Raw genomic sequence first — 27,121 nt, 5'->3', positions numbered from 1 at the left:
CAAACAGTATATATTTCACTTAATTTACCATGATTAAATCACGGATATGAAAAATAACAATCCAAATATGTGGTGGAAATTTAAACTTGATTTTTATATTTCCATACGTGCCGTCTTAGAGCACACACACTCATGCACACATACTTGACCTTGATGGTTGGATTACAGCGTGACAGAAGCAGAGAGAACAGCAGAGTTGATGAAAAAGGTCTTTTATTGAAGTGTAAACCAGTATTTCTCTCCTCCAGGACTTTATAGTCGAGGCCAGCAGAAGGTGTGGGTGGACATGGGCTCTCTGTTATACAGCAAGTCAACCAGCTTGTGTAACTTTTATAAGTGCAGAAAGTGCTATATGCTCTTTGATGACATGGCATTCATTTTAGCCTTTTACTGCAGTACTATTAAGTTGGGAACAAGGCTGTAGCCTTTTCCTTAAAGCCCCTCATTTACACTCTAACATTGACTCATCTTTGCTTACTCTTAAGAGGAATTGTTTTGAAAATCCATAATGTTCAAATGCCAGATACAATACATGTATAATGGATTTTCTGCAATAAACACCAATTTGATGCATGAAATTTTAATCTATGTTTTATATTCCTATACAAGCCTTCAAACAACATTCCCCCATACTCATCTTAGCATGCATGTACAGTGTGTAACATGACGCAATCATTCAACACTGGTCAGTATCCAATGCGCCTCTTTCCTCCCTCTGAGCCAGTGTGATTCTTGTGTCTGAGCCAGCGCTTTATGTTTTAATCACTGCAGTGCCGAGAGCAGAAACCTACTCCTCCCCTGCACTTTTTGAGAACTTTTTTAATTTTGTAGTTTCCTTTTAATTTGTTTTCTCTCTAGCTGTGGCTCTTAACTTCATTTTCCAATGATTTGTCTGAGGACAAGCCACATGCCATTAGTAGGGAAAAAAGAAGCCAGAAAGAAAAAGAAAAAAAAAAAACTTCATTCAATAAGTTTGTCTAAAAACTTTCTTTATTAATTTTCTCTTCCCTTATCCGAGAAAGTGCTTCCTCAATGATAATCCAGCAATCCAGCAGGCCTTCTGGTTTATTGCATTCTTGTAATGAAATGCTCTGATACAGACAGACAATCAAGGAGCGGTTCAGTAAAAAGAGAGGAGAGAGCAATGGGAGAGGTAGTGCTGTATGTGAGTCATTTGAGCAGAGCTGAACTTGCTTTTAATCTGTTGTGGTGCAGGTTCACAGTGAAGGCTACAGACCATGCAACCAGATCTACAAGGTTTGAGTCTCGCTCTTGACCAGCTGACTATCTCTCATCCTCTTTCTCCCCCACATTTCCTGACACTCTCTACAGGATACAGTAAAGCAGAGATAGCACTGCTGTGCAAAATGGTGTCCTGGGCAAGAAGCTGTAGAGACATAAAACTGATGCCTACAGTTAATTAAAAAAAAAAAAAAAAACAAAACAGACAACTTAAATCACTTATTGTTGCAGCATCAGATATACACTATGCTGACCTAAATAAAGAAATAATCATAATATTTATATTTAATTATTTGAAACAATAAGAGGGAGCAGCACCAAATAGTTTTAGTTTTGCTTCAACTGACAATTTTCCAGTTCAAATCTCTTTTCATTTTACCCTTGCACTTACGCCATTCTTATGGATCACCCAAAAAATTGATAGCACTAATGACTCCTCAAGGTTCATAAATATTTAAATGCTATCTTGTTTAGAGAGGTTAACCTATAGTCATTATAAGGGCACCTCCGACCTCCTACATGTGGTTATCCTGAGGGATCATTCTGTTACGGGCCTCGTAAAAGACACAGTATCCATTTAATGTTTCTATGTGGATGATATACCACTGTATATCACCCTAGTCAATCAGTTGATATAAGGCATAATCTGTTTTTATCCTTTAGGAGTAGTAGTGAAAATTTTCAGTGGAATATTTTACTTTAATCTTGTGACAAACAAATGGCCAGAAGGATGCAGCTTTGTTTTCTTCAACAACAGCCAAATCACTTTGAACAACTATATTTCTTGCAAAAGTAATCCATCCATGCTTTTATCTAAGTTTGTTTGTACTTTTGCAACCCTGCTGCTTGGCTCTCCAAGACAAGAACAAATTGTACTGATTCTTGTGTCTTTTTTCTGGCTGTGTTAAAATCTGTTTTACATTTTGGTTGACATTTTGGTTGAACTGCAGGATCAAACTGCTGCTGCAAGCGATCCTATTACTCACCTAATTATTACCAAAGCTGGAATCTTTCTGAGATTTGGAATTTCTAAACTTCTCAACACCTCTCAAAACTTTCCCAGCCATTTTAGTTTTGTCAGGCCTGTTTTGAACTACCCACATTACAACCACACTTAACCTATATTAATTTTATTTTCATAACTCCCCTTTTACTATCATGCTTTAGCTTGTAGTTTATTGTTGTTTTTACAGCCTTCCTCTGTTTATTATAAAGCATTTTACACCTCTGTAGAAAACTGATTAAAAAATATATAGTGGTATAAATACTAGAATTTTTTATTTCTGCATAATATGGGCTTTAACTTGAAATAGTGCCCCTTATATATCAGTATCTCCTTAATTTCCATTTATTTGTCCCCTCATTCTCCCTTGGGCCTGCCTTGATCATTTCAGCCCTGTGTGACCCCTCTGTTTATTGGTGTGTGTTTTTAATGTATGTGTATGTTTTATGTGTGTGTAGCTGACATCATTAATGAATCCCTCTGAACTACCATGAAACAGTCTCCACTGTGATGATACTGCATCAGATGCAGATTGACAGACACACATACACACACACACGCACACACACGCATGCACACACAAAACTCTCTCCAAGTCGTCAACAGGGTGTGTACCTGCAGAGTCACAGACAACTCCCTTCCTTGGTTCCAGACTCCATTAATCATTTAGAGCAAGGATTTCCCTAAAGCCTGCTCTCCCATGAGGCAGACACTGCAACATCAGGCTGATGAGGCCTCGAATGACGCTGAGACACATTTATCAGACATACAGGAGATCTGTTTCAAAATCCCTCTGTTTTGATGAAAATTCAAGTCTACTCAACATTTTTTCTACCGTTCCTAAGTATGCACAAATTGGATCTGTGGATGGGATATACTATTATTGTCTTGAGATCCACAGAGTCTATGTTGTTGAATGTTTTACATTCTGGGCAGTATTTGAGTCACTTCCAAGTACAAGTTCTTCATCCCTTTATATCAAATTTTCCAGCACTTGACATGCTGCTCCATCATAGCTTTGCCACTGAAAATGTTTAAAAACTATCTCTTAAAATAAACGATTCTGAATTTCCATTCAAGGTTATTTCACTTTGGCTTCAGCCCTGATTGATTGTCTTAAACTCCATCTACCTCACCCTCTTAAGAAGGTCAGTCTGTGTCAAGTGGCTGAGAATTTGGTTAGAAATAAACAGCATGGGCAAAAGTGATGGGAAAGTATGACCCAGGTTGAAAATAAGTGGAATGATTCAGATAATAAAAAGCAGAGAAATAAAGACCAGAGAGGTTTGCGTAAATTTAACAACATGCTCTTCTCTGCCAGGCTGCTCCCTGGGAATTCCTGACTTGGAGAAGAAATGGAAATTTTGCCTGAGTTTTTACTGACCTTTAACAAATGCATGCATTCATGTGTGCACGATTACTTTCTGTTTATTCCGTTAACACACAGAAACGCACATGGAATACAAACATGTGCATGCTGACTCAGACTCACAATACACGCACACACGCATTTATTTGAGTGGCAGGTGCATGAAAGAAAAATATGTGTCTATGGAGACTCCTTGACTGTATGTGGTGTATGTGCATGTGTGTGTGTGATTGTGTGTGTTTCTGTGAAGCCTGTCTCCCAGATCATCCATCTGCATTCCAGGTAATTAGACTGGCCAACAGCTGAGTCCCATTAGGCTTGATTACAGCATTCAATGCTACAGAAAAGAAGAGGGAGAAGAGAAAAAGAGCTAGAGAGAGAGGGGGCTGTGCATGTACTGTACACACTGAATCTGTTTTTTAGGCATCATGCATAATATGCATAGGCATTTGTGTGTGTAATCCCTCTACATGGGTTTTTATGTGTTATAGCAGTGCTTTGGCATGGTTGGTTGCCATTAGTATCTTAACAGTCTAACCTAAGGCCCTTTGTGTTATGAGGGGCACAACCATAATGTGTTTTGCGTGTATGACCGTAAACATGTGTTTCATATTTTGTAGTATAACTCTTCAAAAATGTATTTCCCTTATTAGCTTCCCACAGTGGAAGCTTAGACATTTAACTAGTCAGCCAAATGTGCATCTTAAACCCAAAATGGATCACAGGCCTGCGTCTGGTGGATCCCCACAAGATAAGAGAGATCATATTTTTTCAATGAGTCTAAATGCCACATTTGGGTTTTTGGCAGAAAAGGGTTCAGGACTGAGCCATAAAGAAGTAACAACAACCACATAACCACAGGAAATGACACCACTTCTGCTCAGCTGTTAGGAATCAGGCCCACACTCATAAGTTGTGTTTGTGTGGTCAGTCTGAAGAATAAACAAGTACATCCACAACAAAAAACACCACGACAGATGTAAAATTACAATCAGGCCAGGGTATTGTTTAGTCTATATATGAAGCTATCCATAGTGATTTTTAAAAATGTCAAATCACACCCAAGAGAAATTGAATTGATCAACTTGTAAGGCATTTTGATTTTTATTCAGCCCAGGAAATGTTTACTTAATCCACCCAGACCTTTTCTGTCTCTCTGTATGTCCACCTCCACCCTTTCTCCCTCCATCTAGCTTTCTCTGTCTCTCTCTCTTCTATCTGCGTCTGACCCTCCCTGATGGTTTCAGTGTCTCAGGATTGGGTGATTGATTCCAGCTCTGGACAGCTGGCAGACAAGCAGCCTGCACACTGGTGTGCAGCAGGGACTGCACTCTGCTCTGACTCTGTGATGAATTACTGGCCTTTTAATACACACAGTAGAGACAGTGTAAGTGAGAAAACAGAAAGATGGGATGAGAAGGGAAGAAACAAAATTGCAATGAGAAAAAGAGGACTGGAGAGAGCAACGCAAGAGCAAGAAAAGAGGGCTGGAGAGAAAGAGGAGTAAACATGTAAATTAATGGTTGATTTTAGTAATAATTGCACATGTGACTAGACAATGTGAGAACTATGTGTGTGTGTGTGTGTTTATGTGTTTGTGTGTGTGTGTGTGTGTGTGTACTCCCCATTATCTAGACAGGCCTCTCTTATTGCTTTAAATGAGTCATGCAGAGTGTGAAGACGCAGGCTGTGTTGGAAGCCAGAGGGAGGAAAAACGTTCTGCCCGTCACGAAACTGAATTAAACATTGAAACATAGTCAGTCTCTCACTTAGTCAAGTGTGATGCCATTTCTTTGAATAGTCAGGGTTTCTTTGCCACTTCACAGCTGCTAGAGAGCCACAGAGTGGAAAACAGCTTTTCTACCTCTGAATATTTTCATAAGTATGCCATCACTTGAAAAGATTCTAACCCCAATTTTAATGATCCTCGAGCATTAGCTCAAATTTGCTCATTGTTAGCTAAGCTAAATGACCTTTGTAGCCAATTAACCATGGCTAAAACCTACTGTAGAATTTCCAAGTGTGTAGATCAATCTTAGTATCTTCTTTTTCCACTTGGAAAGCAGCTATTTCTTGGAAGTTGAAAGGATGCGACAACAGAGATAGAGTCCATGCCCTTTTTGTATTATTGCGTATTAAACCCAATTCTCTGGAGACATGCAACTCACAAATATAGAGGAAATAACCAGCTGTGGCTCTTCTTGTGCTGAATAGCAAACACTGTACATCCACAAGCTCTGGCATTTCTTAATTTGCAAGAACACTGACATTACAGTGGCCTTTAGCTGAAACATGCAGCAATGCTTCAGGAATTTTGATCATGTCCAAATATGATCAATATGATCCATTTTTTTAATAATTTGCTCACAAAACCCATATAACAAGCAAACCCGTTGAGCCATGCATCAGACAGACTGAAAATATACTGTATGTACAAGTGATTTGACTGTATGATTTAAAAAGCAAAAATATGCCCTACCCTATGTGTAACTGATGAAGATCTTACATAGACATTTGTGTCATGTTTTGCACTGTCCACCTACAACACAAGAGCAAGTACATTAGGAGGCAGCAGCAGCCAAACACCATGCCCACTGATATGAACTGACCGGAGACTAAATGATGAGGTAATCAGAATCCAGTGTTGATTTCACTGAGCCTGCAGTCATCATGAAGATGGAGAAAAGTGTATATCTCCATGGCTAATGAAACCCTGGGGATTTCAGGGTTTAGGGTTCATAAAGTATTTATGGTATGTTCATTAAGTATTGATTAAGCCGTTAGAGAGCGTTTAGACACCCAGACAATCATTATGAAAGATTAGAACTCGGCTTGAGGAAGAGGAAGATGGAGGAAGGCACAATTGCACGGAGAGGAAGCGGTGGTGGTGAGGGATGAATGGAAATGAAGGCGAATAAAGATGAGGATGGTATGAAGAGGAAAATGTAAGACATAGAGGAGGAGGAAGAGTAAAGAGGCAAGAGGGAAAGGAAAAGAAGGATGAGAAGGGCAAGGAGAAAAATTCTGCTCTTTAAATATTAATTAAGCATTCAGATAGCATTTTAGACAGCAAGGCTACCATTATAGGAGATTAGGTTTTAATCTGAGGAAGAGGAGGGGCGAATAGCAAGTAGGGAAAAGAGGAAAGGACAGGAGGAGGGGGGTGAGGGTGAGCATGAGAAAGAAGGAAGTTAAGGATCGAGGAGAGGTGGGGCCAAAGGAGGGCAAAGGAGAAGGAAGAATAGATGGATTAAAAGAGGAAATGAGCAGGATTAAGTGAAAGACAAACTGGAATGCTAAGGGGAAGGAGTCAACACATAATGAACAGAAAGTCCGATTTCCCTAATCATATACTACTTCTCTGTGAAAGTGCTCTTCACGTTGTTTTCAGAGCATCTCACTGCCTATGTCTTTACTTAATTTTTCCATCCATCTACTTTCCATAACCACTCATTCCTGTTCAGGGTTGTGAGAGGCCACAATGTCATTTTCTGATGTGAAATGTTGCTATTTGAGATGCAAGCAGGACTGCAAAGAAATGTGACATTCAAGTATTGTCTCACCTCATTTCCACCAATTTTGCATACAGACTCAGTCAGTGTTTTTCACAGGTGTTTAACCATTTCTTTGCTCTCTCTTTACCCTGTAGCTCTTCAGCAGGTGTCGTGGCTTTGCAAAGTAACAGGGAAGTAGCATGATAAGAGGCACAGACCTGCTATAATGATGCAGCAATGAGGTTTAATGGGGCTGAAAACACAGGCTGACTGGCTGGCAGGCTACACAGTCAGGGAGAGGCACAGTTGGTGTGAAGCTGTTTCCAGCTCATGACAGATGTTACAGAGGGAGGGGGGGTGGAGACAAAGAGGCAGAGAGACAAAGACACAGAGGAAGAGATTGGACAGAGAGAGAGAGGTGAGTCATTTGCAACATGCAGAGTGAGAGATTGCGGAGAAATAACTTTGTGCAAATGGCAACTTTGAGCAAAGTCAAGCAGAGTTCATTCACATGTGGGTGCTCCAAAGCACTTTAGTTCATATCCCAGCAGTACTTGTGCAAATAAATGTGTTTTACAGCCAACTGTGTCTAGAGATGGTGTAGTGGAGTGTAATGTGATTTCAATAATCCACCACGATGCTCCTGTTGATTTTGTACCCATCTCAAGCTTAATTCGCCTTTATTGAGACATTACAAAACTTACAAAGAAGACTAAGATTTTCAGGCAGGCAGTTGAATAGGCAACACAGACATGTCATAATCAGCAACTGGAGGAGTGGAGGAGGTTATAGCATCCCTCTTGTTCGCACAAATCTCTGTTCATTTCCCATGTTACCGTAACTGCAAACTGTACGGAAAATGTGTGCAGAAACAAAACAGCTGACCCACTTTTAGCTGAAATTGGGCAAACCACTGTGAGATTTTGTTTAAGACATATTGTCTTTGGATGAAATTAGCTTGTAACCACATTGACCACAGGAATAGGAAATCTTCTGTTTTACCATTTAATCTTTTTATGGCTTGCAAACAAAAAAAGGGAGAGCAGGAATCTGTCAGTTTTGCCTCCATAGACAGACAGGGAAAATTCTCCTATACGCAGAGTAACTCTAGATTGTAAAATGAAATTCCTTTGTGTCTAGATGTGCAAGCTATTGTTGATAATGACAAAGTCCACAGTCACAGTAAGAGTGTAAAACATAGCAGAGCGTAGCCTCAGGTGCATTCTGGAGCTAATTTGTTTGAATAAAAAAACCTCAAAGACTTGTAACTTTGAGGAGTGTGACATTGTTATGTATTTCTCCAGTGATTCCTCCATTGAATTCTTGTAACTTAGATGCACAATGGTGTCTTTATTAGCTTTAGCCTTATAAGCTTTAGACAATGTTTCTGAATCTCAACACAATTGTGAGAGTTCTTATTTTTAGTAGTTCTTGCTCTGTGCAAAAATATATTCTAAAATGCATCTCAGAAATCGGAGTTAGCAAAATCAACTGCATATTATTCAAGGTTATAGTCTTTTTAGTATGAAATTCCCTCTCTTTGTTTCCAGTCAGTGTTTTTGTGCTGAGCTAAGAGGAAGGACAATAACATAAAGAGGAGACTAACTAACTTTTGACTAACACCTAATAATATAGTCAAAGCCTCATATTAGCTTCAGATAAACTTCCTATAAATTTTTGCTTGGAATAAGAACTATAGTCTTTTGTCCTCCATCACTTACCCGGAACATTAGTAAGGGATCTATTAATTGCCAGTTGAACAGGAGGAAGGATCACAGCCAGGAAAACTAGTTTCGCTGTCCATATGGGCACCTGACTCGTGTTTTCAGACAGACTCGAAAACTTGTGGAACTGCCCATTAATGAACATTTTAATATGGTCTGTATTGAAAAGCAGTGAAACTATGGTTTATAAAGGTTTGTTGCAAGTAGAGGTCCTTGACGATTTCAGTGATGAAGGTGACTCTAAGATCAGTGACAGATTCCACTGCTGTTAGATATGCTTCATTGCATTTGATGTTGCTGTTTGCATCTTTCAGTGCTTGCATAAATGCACACACAGCACACACACAAATGTAAAAGATTACATTCAAAGCCAGTTACCCTGTGTGGGAAGACAGCTGTGCCACTCTGTGTATGGGACACTCTGCCAAAGGAAAATCCTTGCTGACGAAGAGAGATATTCAGACTTAGAAAGAAAGGTAAATATTTCAGACTTCTTCACTGAAGCTGTTCTGCTTACTCTGAGTCACTGATTACATAGATGGCTTTGGTCACAGTCAGCCAGACTTGGAACTCCCACTCTTGAAATCAAACAGCTGTGGTGCATGCAAAGGAAAATCCTCCATGGATAAAGGAAATATTTAGGTTAGAATGAGCCGCATAGGGCAGCTTATTTTGGTCACAATACACACAAGTATTCGCCCAACAACACAGACACACTACATATTGTCATTTGCCATAGCACAAAAATGAAAATAAACATTTTGATTCACCATGTCATTCAAAGTATGCAGCAAAGGCCATTCTATACACTTACAGTATTTGTTTCATTTTCCATGACAACAGTGGGATCAAATGTACAAACAATTCCCCATTCCAGTGCTGCAGTGGAATCTGTGTCAGAGCACAGTGTTATTTATGTTTCTGACATCTAGGATTGCACATATTAGATGACAGGAATATAAAAGATATGAGATGCTATGTAGGTGTTATATATGAAGGAAAGCCTTATGATAAAATGCATCAGAGGCCTTCCAGGAACTCATGGGCACTGTCTGTAATAAAATGTATTGTGCTGCTGCATCTACCCTACTGTGGTAGGAAGTGTATAATGAATGCATAAGCATCGTTAGAGTACAGAATAGAGACACAGCCAATGCAGAAACAGCACAGAATCATTTACAGCATCAACAGAGGCTCTGCGGGGGCCTATGTACCCAGATAGGTTGATTAAATTATAAAGCAATGGCTTAAAATCGTGCTGCTATAATTTATAGAGTGTACATGTATTATAAGCCTTTTTCTTTCTGTCAATAGCAAGCTTCTGTAAGATAGAGCGCCCTCCAAACCATCCCGCTTTAATTTGCAAGAACTGTACACACACACACACGCACACACAGGCTTTGGTCTCCTGCGGAGGATCATTTCATTGGAGTGCTGCCAAACAGAACGAAAATAATTGAAGTATACTAGTCTAACTAACTGAGAGGCACACTAGATGGAGGTTCCCTCATTCCCGTGGAAAAATTTAATGCAACTCTGTTAACATCTATGAATCCTGAGGGGGTTACCTTATTGCTTCAGGGGTTTGGGGTTCAGAGTCGGTGTCTTTCCAATGAAATGTTTATTCCTCTTTTGAGGAGTGTTTGCCACTTGAGTTAAATTCACAGATATTTTGCAGTGGGATATTCAGGCATAAATATGGAAATAAACAACTTGAATGGCTCAGACTTAACCTTTAATACATTTACTGCTGCAAAACCAGCTTTTAGTGGAGGGTTATAGTCAACTCTTTTATTCTTCTCACTTTATTTTGAGCTTTTTACATACTTGAAAGGGGAAAAAAACTGTTTTGCTTGGCACAGGGGCAATCTCATGTCTAGATTTATCCTCCTGGAATGAGGAAAAATATGGCATTTCAACCCCTCACCATGAGAATTCTTTGTGCACAGATGAACTGCAGATTTCGCAGCGATAGTTGTGAAGTTTAATTATTAAGAATAATAAATTCTGTTCTTTTTTAAATTTTCTTTATGGAGAGCAAGTGTTCATTTTGAGACCCAACACCAGTGATTGTTTTCTAAAACAATCTAAAGTGATGATAGCATGTACCTTATCCTCTACCACTCTCTTTCCACAGCAACAGGAGCAGGACCCCACCAACCTTTACATCTCCAACCTGCCAGTGTCCATGGACGAGCAGGAGCTGGAGAACATGCTGAAGCCCTTTGGTCATGTCATTTCCACACGGATACTGAGGGACGCCAACGGCCTGAGCAGAGGAGTCGGCTTTGCCAGGTACCCAACAACAGACACATGCACACAAAGCACACACATGATTTTCTGATCTTGCTGTCATTTGTCCCATCCAAATGTATTTAAATGTAAATTTTTACTGGACAAACTACTGTAATTACTTAATGGACAAAATATTACTGATTCTCAAATATCAAACTATAGTCCACCTTCATGTTTTAGATAATTGTAAGCAGCAGTGTTACCCTGAGTTGACTCCTCGCATTTATAACTAAAGGACTTTTAGCTCTAATGATACAACTCCACATTCCTTTACCCTTGGCCCCTTCACCTTCCTCTGTGTGTTGCGTGTGTGTGTGTGTGTGTGTGTGCATGGCATGGGTGTGCATGGCATGGGTGTGTATGGGTGTGTGTGTGTGTGTGTGGTCTTCTCAGTTACACCGTGGAGTGTGCCTCTGATTAGAACGCAGTCAGGGATCCATTCAGGGTCACCGGCTATGTGAAGAAAACCCAAGACACATACGCACACACACACACCCATAGACATGCATGCTCACATACCACATACACACTCATACACTATCTCTCTCTCTCTCTCTTTGCAGTCACCATTTTTTCTTTTTTCTCTCTCCCCCACACACACGCACACATGCACTCACACACTGGCTTTTGCTTGCCAAGCAGGCAATTAGTCATTGAGCTGTGATTGGGTGAGCGGAGCTGAATAGGGGCAGACAAAGAGGACATGACACACAACAGATCAGACTGAATGGAGCTTTTAAACCGGGACAAAGGAGAGGAAACCCCATAGAAAACACACAGACACAAAAACACACACATACACATGCTCAAGCCTACCTAAGGCATTGTGCTCAGGCATACGTAGACAAACAAGCACAGATGCATACACAGGCAGGTATTTAATGTATTTACTGCTGGAATGTAGGACACATTTGCATGCACTCATATCCTCATACAGCATTTTCACATCAGTACACTTTTTAATGAACTCACAGTGCCTCCTGTGAACATTGAATTGTAACAAAAAGAGCAGATTGTCCTTAAGTAGCCCCCTTTCTTTCTTCTCTCTCTTCTTCTCTCTCAGGATGGAGTCAACAGAGAAGTGTGATGTGGTGATCCAAAATTTCAATGGGAAATTCTTGAAAACCCCTCCAGGAATGACAGGTAGGTGTCAATCTCCAAGACAAATGCTTCGTACTTCCTAAGACAGTGTTTTTCTACAGTGAGAGCAAGGTGTCACTCTATGGATCAGGGTGCTCATATATATATATATATATATATATATATATATATATATATATATATATATATATATATAGCTCGATGCAACATCATACACATCACACACTCCTACAGAACCACACCAGAGGTTGCTGAACTCAAAGGTCAGAACTTGAACTCAGTTTGCCGTTGACCTTTAAAAGCACTTCCAGTAAGTTCAGAGGTTTGTGTGTTGTGATAAAAAAGTAATGGAAGTCATCTTTTGTGCCTTGCTTGTGGAGAGCGCAGCAGCCTTGTTGTCATGTATCACCTACACACAGCATGATGTTGTTATGTTCATATCATGACAAGGTGGATAGCTTGCTTGAAAGTGTATGAACATTTTTGTATGAACATTTTTAACACCAGTGCCAATTCAGTACCTGATGTTTGGTACAATACAAAAACTATACTTTTTTCAGTACTTTAGCTAATGTATTTAGGTAATACATAATGTATTTAGGTAATACATTTCTCTACCTGACCATCTTTTTTCATTTGATAAAATACATCCGTAACCTGTCAGTTCATCAGTGTGTAATGTTTGTGTCATAGGATTTTGTAGAGAAACAAGCCTTGGTTTAAGACTAGTATACAAATGTTTACTGTGTGACATCAAATCAAGTGGATCTATTACTCTATTTTTTTGTTTCTTTGTGGTACAACTCACCCATCTCCTGACATCAGTACATCTCTGCCTGTTGATATTATATCTGTCTGTGTACAAAGCAGTGTAAATGGAACTGATAAACCTTCAGCATCATCTCTGCTGCTGCTGCTCTCTCTCTCTCTCTCTCTCTCTCTCTCTCTCTCTCTCTCTCTCTCCCAGTCCTTAGACCACCTTGAATTGATTTAGTAGGAAGGTCTGAGTGATCAATTCCTCCACTGTACAGGACACAGATTGAGACAGGCACATGCATAAAACACATGTACATACACAGACAGACGTCCCCTGAAGCAAACAATCTGCCTCTGATTGTCCCCCAAATAAACAGCAAGGGCTCGTTGCCTTTTAACACAGAGAGGAGGAGAAGGGGAAAGGGTGGGGTGTAGAGAGATGAAGAATGAAAGAGAGACGAGGCAGAGAAGGAGGATGAGAGGTGTGTGGGTGTACCCGAGATCAACATATACTGTATGGAGAGAGAGCCTAGTGGCATCGACAAAAAATGAGGGAGATAACAGAGCAAGGACAAGGTGGTTAAGAATAAAAAAAGCTGAGGTGGGGAGAACCAAACGCAAGTGACACAGAATGAGAGATAGGAGATAGAGACAGATGTAGATACAGAAGGGTTAGATATACAGCTTATATATAGAGAGGAGTGAGCCACACTGAAGAAAATGAAAATCAAGGACAGACAGAGAGATCATGGTGGGCAACTCAGTTTCTCACCCGGACACGCATGCTGGTGTACTGCTACAACCTGTGAGGTATAGCTGTGTAATTTTGTAGCAAGTGAACGATGCATCATCATTTTTGTAGCCTGTGTGTGTCTGTGTGTATGAGGGACACAGAACCTTAAACTCTACACAAAAAACATGACTATCAGCACAGTGAAGAGTCATGAGCATTGTGGTTGTGCTTATGGTGCTGGCTGACAAGCTTGATTCCATGACAAATCTGAAAACTGTGTCAAAGAGCTCAGTTTTGTAGATCATTTGATCAAAATATTTTAAGAGAAATTCCACACTAGGTTTTTATGTTATTTATGAATTATTAAATTTATTTACTTTTGCACTCACTCACTGTGACAGAGCGGGATAAATAGTAAAAGCTACTGATGCTTTGTGTGTAGCTTTGAAATATCTGAAAATTCACTATATGCTACCTGGCCAGCATCAAACATCAGATGTAGCGGCACAGTGGAGCATGTAGCAGTTAAAAAGCCAGAGTGATACTGGACTGTCATCAGGTGGCCAGAAACAAGATTCTAAATGAAAGAAAATGTTGCTCTGTATCTTCTGGGTTAGTGCATAAGCAAGGCTTACTGTACTAACACATTCACCATTACGTTGCAAGGTGATAATACATTAGTGTTGTGTTTACAGCTTGTGGTGCAAAAAAATTAATTAATGCAGGTTTTGTCTTAAAGTCAAACACACAGAAACACAGATACACTCACTCTCTCTACTCAGTCTGTCTATACCCACCAAGTTGCTGACCTCTATATTGAAGGAGATGTATTGCTTGTCTGCCAGGGGTGTCCATTTTCTCCTTACCCCTGTATGTGTGGGTATGTGTGTGGGAGTGAGTGTATGCACATATGCTGACCTCTTAAATTGCTCTGAGCTCACCAACTGGTGAAATAAAGAGAATCTGGCCCAGCCAGACCCTCTGTGTACTGATCCACAAAGCACACACACACATACACTGTGCTTACCAATCTTAAAAGAAAATGTGTCTCTAAAGCCAGGTTCTTTTGATTTATGTCACTGGTTTTCTGTGTCACTGACAGTCTGTGGCATTTCCAAGGCATTATGACAGGCCTTTGTGCTTTGTTTTGTTTGTCTCCTTATTACTTCAGTAATGTCTTAAAAAACACTACAAAAATAGTTAGAAAATGTTTTAATGTACAGTGTGTGTGAGTATCATAGCGTGATTTATGCTTGTGCCCTTTCCTGTGTCTTCCTTCTATTGATACTGCAGTCTATCCAGGCTGATGTATTGACAGGCAACAGTAATATTTTACTCTCTAGCCACAAGATTAATGCAAACATTGATCACATGACCAGAGCTTCCATCAGCCCTAGTTAACAGGAAGTCCATTGATCTGCAGCTTTCTACCTCTCCCAGTGGGTCCTTTCATAGAGATAGAGTATCTAGACTGAATGTAGACTTGATTCTCTCTATTTTATCTTATATTTATATAGAAAGCACCAGACTGTAGTCAGACTTTGTATACATCTATATCATCTTGATTGTTAAGTTATATGATTACAGTAGATCTGGAAAAGTTCTTTTCCTCATTGGTCTTAGCAGTGGCTCCACAGCTTGAGGTCTCCATAGATATAATGTGCTGGGAACATCATTACTGCTCCTAATGTCTTGTCACCTTAAGTGAGTAGAACCATGAATTTGACATTACAGTCTGAGGTGGAAATCGAGCGATCATAAATTCAGCACACCTCTTTTTGAACTCCTTTTCACTTTCTGATTGAAGGGAAATTCCCACACTTACTTGGTTGTGCACATAGGTGTTACCAAATGATGTAAATAAATAAATGGAACTTTTACACTGATACAGATTGCGTAGAAAACTGATCATGATCAGCATGTGATTTGATAGTGGTAGTTTTTGAATTTTGTCTGCCAGAAAAGCCTGTGGTTGGTCCATTTAATTTTCACACCATAGACAATCCATACTAGTGCTTGCTTGTTTGATTTTTGTTTGATTAACAGCCTCCACACCAGCCCGAATATACAACTTAAGAAAAGCATATCAATAAGTAAATAGTTAGTAATTCAGACCTTTTCATGTCTACTTCGTGTCATTTCTTTGTTATCCTCTCTCTCACCCCACAACCTCTGTCCCACATCTAATCTCCCCTTCCTTCCCCTTCATCTCCACTAGTCCTACGCCATTTCTCCCTCACCCATTTGGCACTCCGCCTCTCTTTTTCCATCCCTCTTTAACTTTAGCGTCCAATCTTTCTGTCTTTCTTCCTCTCCCACTATCTGATGTAGTGTTGTAGCCTTGATATTTCTCTTTTTCCTGAACTCCCCTAATGGGAAGACAAATGGAGGACAAGAATGAAAAGAATCCAGATCTCAGCGAGGGCACATTATCACTCAGTAGTTTCAATAATAATCACGAAAGCTTTTAAAAAATGTGTGCAGCCTCATATGCCTGGTATGATCATGAGGCATTAAGCCCCCATTCATTGCCACCATTCAAGTGGTTCAATACTTTCATAAATGGGAAATGAATTTTATTTGATGTTCTTGATAATGGAGGAAAAAACTGAACGAGGCTGCACTGAGAAAAAGATTGTGTAATTATGTGGCAGTACTGCACTGTCAGACTTGGTGTCAGCTTACATGTGTTATTTGGAGCCACTTATTCAACAGTCAAACATAGATATGTGTGTTAAAATGTGATACTTTTGAAGCACCGAACAAATCACATCACTGCTGTCAAGTTCTGAAAATTGCAAAGACATTTGGTATTATCTTCACATTATTTGGAGAATTAATTTCCTAAATAAATCTGTCAGAGCCAATTCCTTTTGTGTCGCGTTAGGATTATGATAAGAAAAATATAATGAATGTAAACTTCCTCTCTCCTGTGGGTGCTCCGAGGGAATGGTTTGGCCAGAAGTTGTCACTGTAAGGAACAGTGAAATGAGAGGAAGACAGAGGGTGGAGACCATCAGTTTTCTGTTGAACTTAATAAATGTAAATGTCTTCTAAGTCTCAGCTCTCTGTCCCAGCTTCCAGTCCCTTACTGTTATGTTTCTTGCAGTAGAGATATCTGTTGAAATTTTAATGTTATGATAGTGCTAACAGCAATATGAATAAACATATATTTTTAAATTCGGTGGCAAATAGTTGGCTTCCTCTTGTGTTTGATGAAGTAACCCTCCAGAGTGCATACTGTTCAGCCACAGGGCTTTGAGCTCTTTGATGCCAGATGTCTTTAAAAAAAAGATGAGAAAGGGTTGCATCCCATTCACCCTAGCTGTGGGATTCCTCATTTTTTCACTTTTGGGGATTGGATCCCATTTTCCAACTGAATGATTTTCCATGTTGCTTGCTAATAGATTGGATTTTATTTTAAATGAGAATTTTCCCATTTGAGGGATTGGGTCCCACTTATATGATATTCCCTCTCTTCTCACAGTAAAAAAAAAATTGTGCCATTACTGTATAAGCTAAGAGTGTATCCTTACCTACAGACTGGTATCTTGCTTAGAAGCACAAAAGCTAAGATCAATATTATAAATCTCCTGCACCTTACCAGGTGCATCCAGAGTAACCTGTGTGTTTCTTCCTCCCTCAAATTTTTCTTTACCTCCTATTTCTCCTCCTGTGTTGCTCTCACCAGAAGCAAGATGGATATGTTTGTTTGCTCTGTTGGAGTTTCAACAGTTTCTATTCTGCCCTACTGTGGTTTGCAATATCCCACAGCTCCAATGAGTTGTAACAGTGTGTGTTTCCCAGTACAAGTACTGTCAGTTAAACACAAAAACGCTACAGATTGAAAACACCAGTTCAAATCAGTAAAAAACTAATTCTGTTAGTTTTATTTATTTTATTTATTTTTTTACCCTATAGCATTCACCTGTGCACACACACACATTAAGACACACAACTACCAACCTCTGTCATTTTTTGTTGCAGCTGTGGAAGTCAATGACAAATTATAGGAAGTAAAATAACTGGGCTTCTCAACAAGATCTAACCCCCCCCCCCAAAAGAAAAAGAAAAAAAAAAAAAAAAAAAAACACACACACGCAGACTGTCACAGACTGTAATCCCCCCACCCCCCACTACACATTACATTAACGTACATCTATGCGTTACATTAACGCACATCCAGACAATCACTGCCACCTTCTAACATTTTTGCACTCTACACTTTACACTTTACTTTTTAATTATGTATATTTATGTTCCTTTTAAATATAGTTCTTGCTTCTTGCTCTTCACTCTTTTCTTTTACTATAACTGTCCTTTAGCACCAATATACCAAGACAAATTCCTTGTATGTGCAAACATTTGGCAATAAAGTCTATTCTGATTCTGATTCTGATTCTGATAACATTGTTATGGATAACAAGCTTATTTCCTGATCAGACATGACTACATAGTACACATGAAAAAAATTAGGCACAGACAATTGTTGGCAGCTTTTTCTCCTCTCAGTGTGCTCTCGCACTGTGAGTATCCACACTGACTATTTCCATTATGGTGAAACTCCACCAACTTCAAATGTGATCCACTAAGAAGCCAATTCTGCTTCTTCATTACCTCCTTATGAGACCTGAGCAGTTGTCTTCACACTGCAGTAATTTGCTCTGCAAACTTAGCAATGATGTTTAGATTTGCCACTACGTATAAAACCCCTCCTCCTTAACTGTCGAGAAAAAAAGGCAAAATTGTTTTGCTTGGGGTTACAAAGATCAATTTATGTGTGACTTTAGCAATTGTTAGCAATAATTTTCCTCATTCAATTTGGATTGAATTCATTTCCTCAACTCTGTATCCTGTTTGCTAAAAATTGCCATCTCTGAGAACTCCTTAGATATCCAAATATTTCAGTTTGGACAATGTTAATTAACTTGACATGCCCAAAAGTGACCCATTTTAGGGGGCAGACACAGCTGTACCCAAAGTCATCATGAATTCATCACTTTGTGCTACAGAGACGTGAGTGTGAGCGGCAGGGGTCAAACTGACAATTAAAAATGTTCTTCCTTTTAAAAGCCCTCTTGTGACCTGCAACAGATTGTAGTAATGTAGCTGTGAAAGCAAGCTGAATAATTAATTTGATGCACCATTTTTTTTCTACAGGTAATCTCATCTTTGGATGTTTTATGGTTGTTGTTGCTTCCTGACTGTGTGGCAACTAAGTTCACCTCCTAATAATAAATAACATTCATTAATGTCATTGTCATTGTCAGTATTTACGGCCTGTCATTGGGGTTGTGATTGAATATAAAGTGAACTGTGGTGTGTATTGCAGGGTTTTGTTTTGTTTTTTGTTGTTGTCGTTGTTTGTTTGTTTGGTTTTATGTTATAGCTAGAATATGGGGTTAATAAAATGGTTTTAGGCATGTTATGACTGTTACGATGTTACTGTTATACTATAGTACTACATGCTGGAGTATATAAAAGTCATTTTGCATCACTTTATGCCTCACCCTTCATTTGCTCTGTGGCAGTAAAATATAGATGAACTTTTAGACAATTTATAAAAATAAAGGCTCTGTTGAACAGATTAATTGCTTCAATGAAATGACTCAGTAGACAAAATGACTTAATGGCTTGGTTGATTTTTGCAGTGTATCCTTTTAACTTTTTGCTCATTATCCAATACTGATTGATTAATAGTCAGTTGCAAGTCTTTCACCATTTGTGCCACATTGAAATCCTGGCTTGCAAGACCAATTTTGCAATATTGTCTAATTATGTCAGGAATGACAGATATCCTCCTCCCGTGAAGGAGAAAACAGCAACACCAAAAAGTATGTCCTCTACAAGACAGTTAGGTGTACTGGAGTTGTTCTCCTTTACACAGCAAGGCTTTCACAAACAGCCATTAACTCACACATACACATATACAGTATGTGCTGCAAGCAGGCTCAAACATTATTTGTGTTGAACCTGCATTTATAAGTTGTTTGACTTTATTTTATTCTTTTGTATCAGTCAGTTTGCTGTTATAAGCCAGAGCTCAAACACTTAATCTACTCTATGTTTAATGTGTTGTTTTGGTGGGATTGTCAAACACCATGACAGCATAATCCGACATGTCAGATTTAAATAAGAATAGGATTAAACTTCAGGTATCTGAGGATATAGCAGCATTGTACAAAAAATTCGAATTGTGTATAGAAAAAAGAAACACAACTTTCTCCCATAAACAGGCCTGTCAAAATTACCTGCACAGCCAAATATTGGTATCCTGCAGCAGTCCCTGAAAAACACAAAATTCAAGCTCCAGATGCACTAAGGCAACCGAAACATTATAACAATATTGATGTATGTGTGTGCGTAGGCGTGTTTGTGCATGTAAACAGTGGCCCATAGCGCTGGGCCAGTGTTTAATGTCTGGAGCCATTTCTCCAGCTCAGATATAAAAACAGCTTACAGCAACAAAATTGTGTGTGTGATTTTTTATGTCTGTGTATGTGGATGTACTTTACTATTGAGGATTATACAAAATGGAAGGAGGCCAGTGTCCCTCCTGTTGTTGCTGTATGTCACTTTTAACAAGCACAGTTACTCCACAGAAATTTCCCTCTGAGTTTATGTTGCATGCTGTAGTTACCAGATGTTTGAGAGACACCAGAGAGGTGAATTTTAAATGTAGTCTGCTATGCTTTAGCAGGCTTCAATCACATCAAAGGATACAGTATCTACTTTTTTATTTTGTTGTCTTTGGATCTCCTACTTGGTATTTTAGCATCACTAATTTTAACAATAAAAAGCCCAGTTTTTTCATCTCACCTAAGTCTTAAGTTTTGCTGTCTATGTGATAAGATCAGGTGAGTAAAAAACAGATCTAATTCAAAACACATATCCTATTCATGCAGATAGCAAGGACAAACAATTATTTTGGATCAGCAAGAGGTTTCTCTCTCTTTCTGTGGTACTTTAGAGGAAAAGCAGAGAAGAAAGTGTCCTGACTGTAAACTTGACGAGTTGTCAACAACTGACAATGTGGCTTTCACTGTTTGTCACACCAGCAAAACAAAATAGCAACAGAATACTGCCTTAAAGAGTGTATCAAGAGTGTGGCTGTCCTCACATTTGTCACATATTTTCTCTTACTTGAAGTAGCAATCATTTGTCACACAAGTACACATACACACATCAATACATTTTTAACACCCATAAACCTTACAGTTAGATCCTGCCCCCAGGATTCTCAAATGTCTTTTACCACAACCTGAACCTAATCCTGTTCTAAATGGAAAATTAGAATTCACAACTATTTTGTACGAATAATAGTTCTCTTTTCATGTCTGTATCAGCCCAAGATCAACTAATAGATTTTACATTTGATTTTACATTTGCATTACAGCAACCAAAGGTTTCGCCAGAGTCTCACAAATTGACACTTTTCCAAAGGCCCAGGAACCTTACCAATGTTTCACATGGAGGAAGCAGGGTCTAAATTAAATTCTTCTGAGCTTAGTTCCTGGTGTCAGAAAGTCCTTGCTGTGGGGTAGTACTTTCCAGTAGCCTGGGAAGTATTTTGGTGGAGTTTGCAGTGCTGATCATCTTGTGGCTGCTACAGGGAAAGTGAACACAAAAACAAAACAATATGTTTCACATGTGATATTAAAAAAAAGGAAAAAAAAGAATTAAACATTCAGATTGTCGCTACCTAGAAGACAGATTTTCAGTCTGCTTTTCCATCTCTGCATGTCTCTCTGCATATATTCATTATTCATCTGCTTAATTTCACAGTGTCCTTGATGCAGTGGAAATGCAAAGAGGAATGCATAAAAAGCACTTTTATTAATTTAATTTTGGTCGCATGTCTCCACCATTCCTGGAACTATGTGCTATAATTTCAAAGCACAACTTTAAATGTCAAAAAAGGGGGTGCTTAACAATGAAGGCCTGGGTGAGTTTAAAACACTGGCAAACAAGCATTACCAACATATTTTTTTATACCTTTTGGTGCTACCCACTTTAATAGGTATTCTTAAATGACCCATTTTCTATCATGACACTGCTTTCTCCCTGCTTTTGTTTTCTATCTTCACTTAAAAACATCCATCACCTGAATTTCTGTGTGTTTCTCTTGTTTTTCATGAGGAAACTAAGCTGAGCTCTGTTATGAGACATGGTGATGAATATACAAATCATGCATACACCTACACACACGGATGTTTACCAGATGTAAGGGAATGTATGGAGCAGAGAAGGTAAAAGAGGGGGAGAGAAGGGGAGTGATTGAGAGAGATGAATAGCAAAGGCGAGGGATGATAACAGGGGCCCAGCCGTGCGGTCTCTTATTCAGATAGAAATCAACTTAAAACACTGTAATGACAAAGTACTCCTAAATGCAGTATAATCACACGGCACTGTGAATCTCCGTCTTCGTCCCAATCCAGGCCCCAGGCATTCCAAATAACTCTTGTCTCAACCTTGAGCTCTGAATGCTTTTCTCCGCTGAGAACACTTCTTCTCATTTTTCAGTTTACAGAGATGAAGAAACATTTTTCTTGAAGTGGGCGAGGTAACTGCGTAGCTTATTTTGGCATTTAAAATATGTGAATCAGTACCAGCCTGATGATATCGCCTTTGCTGGTTCACAGAATTCTATGTCATCTAAGAATGTTTTTATTTCTAAGCTACACACAGTGATGTATTTGACTTTATATGCAGTTTGAAATCAGTGCCAGTTAAACAACACAAGAGTGCCAGCTAAACAGTCTCTTAAAAGATGCAGTCAATGACTCAAACATGCCTTGGTGGATGTTTTTAAGTAACAAGAAGCAATGTATAAAAGTAGGTGGCTTATCCAATTTCAGGGTCATGAGGTCTCTTCATAAAGCTTACTCAGAACATGAACAGAGCATTTGTTGGTTTTACAGTGTTCCAGTGCTGCAGTTGAGAGCTTTATAATGTCTGTATTTTAAATAGCATTTAAATGCCCCCGTAGTTTAATATACTCTTATGATGTGTTTCATTGGATAGTGTCCAACTTCTGTGGAAACTGTACTCAAAAGAAGACATGAGATAAGCACCTGATTTTCCAACAAGTCATCCAAATTGTACAAGGTACATTGTTCGTCCCTGCCCTCTAGAATGACACATGGCAGCGTTTTCCAAACACCAGCAGGATAACATTTGTCTGAGCCTTTCACAACTATTACAAATCAGGTTTAGTTAAATTTGGATAAAATAAGTGCTTTGTTAAGGTTAGAAAAATATTGTGGCTTGGGTTAAAATGACTACTTTCCTAAGATTAGGGGCCTTTGTCATCATGGTTGCATGGTAACCTTTAGTTAACATTAGGGAGTGATCATGGTCATGCCTTAAACTAACCATCGGTTTGAAACAAGAAACGAACAGAGGTTTCCCATGTTAAAGTCCAACGTTTTATTGAGCTATCCCTCCTACCTATGCAGAGTCATTCTATAACAACATGATCTCTCATCATAATTACGTTGGCTGCTAGACAGCATTGGCACTTGAATGTAAACATACATTGTTTGGGTACTTGGTAAAACAACTGACATATATATATATATATATACTACTTGGTAAAACAACTGACATATATATATATATATATATATATATATATATATATATACACACACACACACACACACACATTGCTACCCCGGGACACACTTTGTTCCAGGGTAGGAATGTTATTCAGTATGTCTGAGGTTCATTCAGTTATTTCTGTAATTTATCATCTTTACTGGTCTCTAATCTGTTCATTATGTGTTTGCTGATTAAGAGGCTGGTTCTGACTCTAGTGGATATATCATGTGTATGTTTCAGTGTATGCATGTGGTTGCACAATAACTGGAACTCCAAGAAATATAGGACTGCCTGTCGACTACATAAGCCATCAAGCGTCTTATCTGAGTGTCCTGGCCCATGTCAGGATAGGACTTTTTATTGTGTTTGTTGAGTCATGCTGAAGCATTTCCCAGAAATAAAAGCCATTATTCATGCTCTCTTTCTTTCTTTCTAACAAATTCTAAAGATATGCCTTTAAATAACATAAATTGATACAGGACAAAGCATTTTTTCTTTAAAAGAACCTTGCCCCAATCCAGCTACTTCCTGTTACTTCAGAAGCCTGTAGGGTATTTGAGGCAGACGCCTATCAGGTTGTAGTTGGAGTTTGGTGAACTCTTGTACGGAAGGTCACACTCAGCTAATCCTATTTGTAATCAAGACTTTCTTCTTTCTCTGGTCCAAGAAAAAGACCATGTTGTCTTTGGAGCAATCACAACTGTAGTCTGTTGCCTGGGGGGTCAAGCTGTGTGAAGTTATTTAGTGTATTAAGTATGCCTGTTTGGTTTGTCGTTTGAACCATGCTCACCATGCTTTGATGATTAGCCTGTGGCTTTGTTTCCACGTCAAGGCAGCTTTTGTTTGAAGCACATTTGTAGGAGTTGTAGAGATGGTGCGATAACTGCTGTTGTTGAGATGTTTGGATTAGGGGTGGGAGAGATAAATGTATAAGCTCAAGTGCTGTTTTCAGGTCCATTTGATTTGTGTTATGTTTTCATTTAAGCCACAACATAACACCTTGACTTTGTCTTTTAAATGTGACTCCTAACCTAATGCATGAAATTTCACTTTTTCCTGCTATTAATATGATTAATCCATCTCTGTGTTTGTCCTTGTCTCTTTCCCCATCTGACTCACTCTGTAGCCCCAGCAGAGCCATTGCTGTGCAAGTTTGCTGATGGAGGCCAGAAGAAGAGACAGACCCAGGTCAAGTATCCCCAAAATGGCAGACCGTGGCCACGGGAAGGAGAGGTAAAGCTTAAAATTTATTTAACCATTTCAAAGCTCACCAGTACCCATCATAAAAGATTCCCTTCATCAGCCACCAGTGTTTTCTTAAAATACAAGTGGAAAAGGCAGTTGTAACACAAGAATGTCTTACAATCAGTTTGTCACAGCATAATCCTTTCTGCCCTCTGCCACTATTAAAGAAAGTAACACAGATTTTTCCTCAGGCAGAATTATGCTGCACCAGACATTTCCTAAATCAACAATAAGCTCTTGCTTCGCATAATCAGAATGAGTACACTGTGTCAACTAAGAGAGTTTTTCTGAGGAAATAGTGAAGTTAACAAAACCAAAAGTGGTGTTGTTCTAACTTAGTCACAAGTATGAGTACAGTATATCCACAAACCTCTTTTAAATCTTTTCCTACTCAGCTTTCTAGCAAAAGCATAACAATAATCTTATCATAACAGAGGTGAGAGAGAAATCCTGTTAAATACAGTACGATAGACTGTACTGCAGCAGTCCTACTTCACAGCAAACATTACAGAGGATCCAAAAATCATCCTTCTCATACATTTTAAATATCTAGCTGATGTTCACTTTGACATCAGTTTCTTTTTCTTATTTTATAATGGAGTATAAAATCTGAAAAGTATGACAGGCCCCCCTGTGGGGTCATTATCAAATTTCATTTCCAATAACATACTGTAGGCTGAATTAGAGATGCTGCTGACAGTATGAAAGCTGGCATATATAAAGGTTATTAAATTTCAAATATAAGGTTATTACAAGACCCCAATGCCAAGTTGTTTTTTCTTTTGTTGAAACTCCCACTTCCAGTCTGTCATCCTCAGAAGAAATGAAACCTTGTGCAGCAGACTGAAAGCAGATTGACTGTTGCACAATGCTGAGAGTTCAGAAGTTGTTAGTGTCGATACCAAAGCTTTAATTTACAGAACAAGCAAAAGTGAATAATAATGTCACCACCCACACACTGAGTAAAGTTTTAAACAGTTTCCCAACATTTGCTTTACATGGAGGTTGGGAAAGAGCAGGGTGGTGAAGTGAAATGAAATGGAACCAGGCTGAAACAACTGTGCGCTGAAATGAGAACCGCCACAACAAAAACAGGATTCTACGGCGTATGTGTTTGTCTTTTGTGTGTAGCCAGCACAGACTGCAATTTTAGAGAGTTTTTTTCCCTTTTTTCAGCAAAAGGAAAGAATGACAAATTACATCAAAGCTTAGTTAACATTAGAGGCCTTGGTGTAAGTGATTCATTTTTGTGTCCTGTTGTCAACATTTGTGAATTGTCAGCTGGACTTGAAATAAATGATCCATGCTTTCAGTGGGATTCCTCACACATTTGTCAGTGGCCCAAGCCCTGACAAGCCCCACTTGGCGTTGCAGTGGAAAATCATCCCTTCAGAGGTTTATGCATTTGTCAGAGCCAGGTCTCAGAGTCCAGGCAGACTAATAGAGACATCTGGCCAGGGAAGTGCTTTGAGGGGCCTCATCGCATCCTCACACTCAGTCAGCCGATCCTAATCTCCTTGAGCCTCTCACTCCTAAATGAATCTGGCCTTGTGACTATGACATGAGCCCATATCACACACAGAATCACTCACATATATTTGTGCAGAGAGGTGCACACAGGATAAAACACAGGCAGATCATTCAACCCTGGGCACCCAAGGATGAGGCCCCTCACCCATCCTGCATAAAACCAAGACACCCAGAGAAAGAGGGTCTGTTGTGTCTGTTTGTAGTCCTCTATGCAGTCTTTTGTGTTTCTCTGTAGTTTCTTTGTAGTCATCTTTGTAGTTGTTTTGTGTCACCTTGTAGTCATCCATGTGTCTATGTAGACATCTGTGTGGCCATTTTGTGTCTCTGTAGTCATCTGTTTGGTGTTTCGTTATAGTCTTTTGTGTCTCTTTGTAGCCATATTAGTGGCTGTCTTGTGTCTCTTTGTTGTCATTTTGTATCTGTATAGTCATCCGCATACCTATTTTGTGTCTCTGTAGTCATCTGTGTGGCTGTTTTGTGTCTCTTTGTAGTCATCTGTGTGTCTTTGTGGTCATTTTAGATTTTTTGTAGTCATCTGCATGGTCATTTTGTGTCTCTTTCTCATCATCTGTGGTCATTTTGTGTCACCATGTAGTATTTTTGTGCGTCTTTGTAGTCATCTGTGTGGCCGTTTTGTGTCTCTTTGTGGTTGTTTTGTATATCTTTGTAGTTGTTTTCCATCTCTTTGTAATTGTTTGATTGACTTTCCAAGAAATTTTAACAGTCACATCAAACAGAAGCTCTGGTCCAGTTGCCAACTTAAAGTGTCCTTTAGTTTCCTTATGTGTTCACACATGTTTTCAGGGGAAACACGCATGGACAGATATCTAAGTATACATATCCAGTGACTAATGCTGGTGTTATGCAGCAGCTGAGAAATATTGTCCAGTTTTTGCTGTTATATGAAGGAAACTTAGAGGACAAGATGCAAACATCAAGATGCTTCATAGAACTGAACTCTTCTAGTTCTTGCTCGGAAATCTTTTGTTGCAAAAAACAATTGAATAGATTGCCTAGGAACTAGCA

At 39.1% G+C, this 27,121-nt stretch overlaps 1 protein-coding gene across 5 annotated transcripts in view; it reads left to right on the top strand.

Moving 5' to 3' along the window:
• Positions 1 to 27,121, top strand: part of LOC108888786 (RNA-binding motif, single-stranded-interacting protein 3) — a 125,118-nt gene that overhangs the window by 78,921 nt on the left and 19,076 nt on the right. For all 5 annotated transcript variants that reach the window (XM_018684982.2, XM_018684971.2, XM_051075847.1 and 2 more), the window contains 3 exons: positions 10,970 to 11,127; positions 12,191 to 12,270; positions 24,447 to 24,553. In XM_018684982.2, the coding sequence (XP_018540498.1) occupies positions 10,970 to 11,127; positions 12,191 to 12,270; positions 24,447 to 24,553 (345 nt within the window). The remainder of the gene's footprint in view (positions 1 to 10,969; positions 11,128 to 12,190; positions 12,271 to 24,446; positions 24,554 to 27,121) is intronic.

Source organism: Lates calcarifer, linkage group LG15 (genome assembly GCF_001640805.2).
Source record: "Lates calcarifer isolate ASB-BC8 linkage group LG15, TLL_Latcal_v3, whole genome shotgun sequence".
NCBI classification, from domain to species: domain Eukaryota; kingdom Metazoa; phylum Chordata; class Actinopteri; family Centropomidae; genus Lates; species Lates calcarifer.
This window is presented reverse-complemented; position numbering and strand designations above follow the sequence as displayed.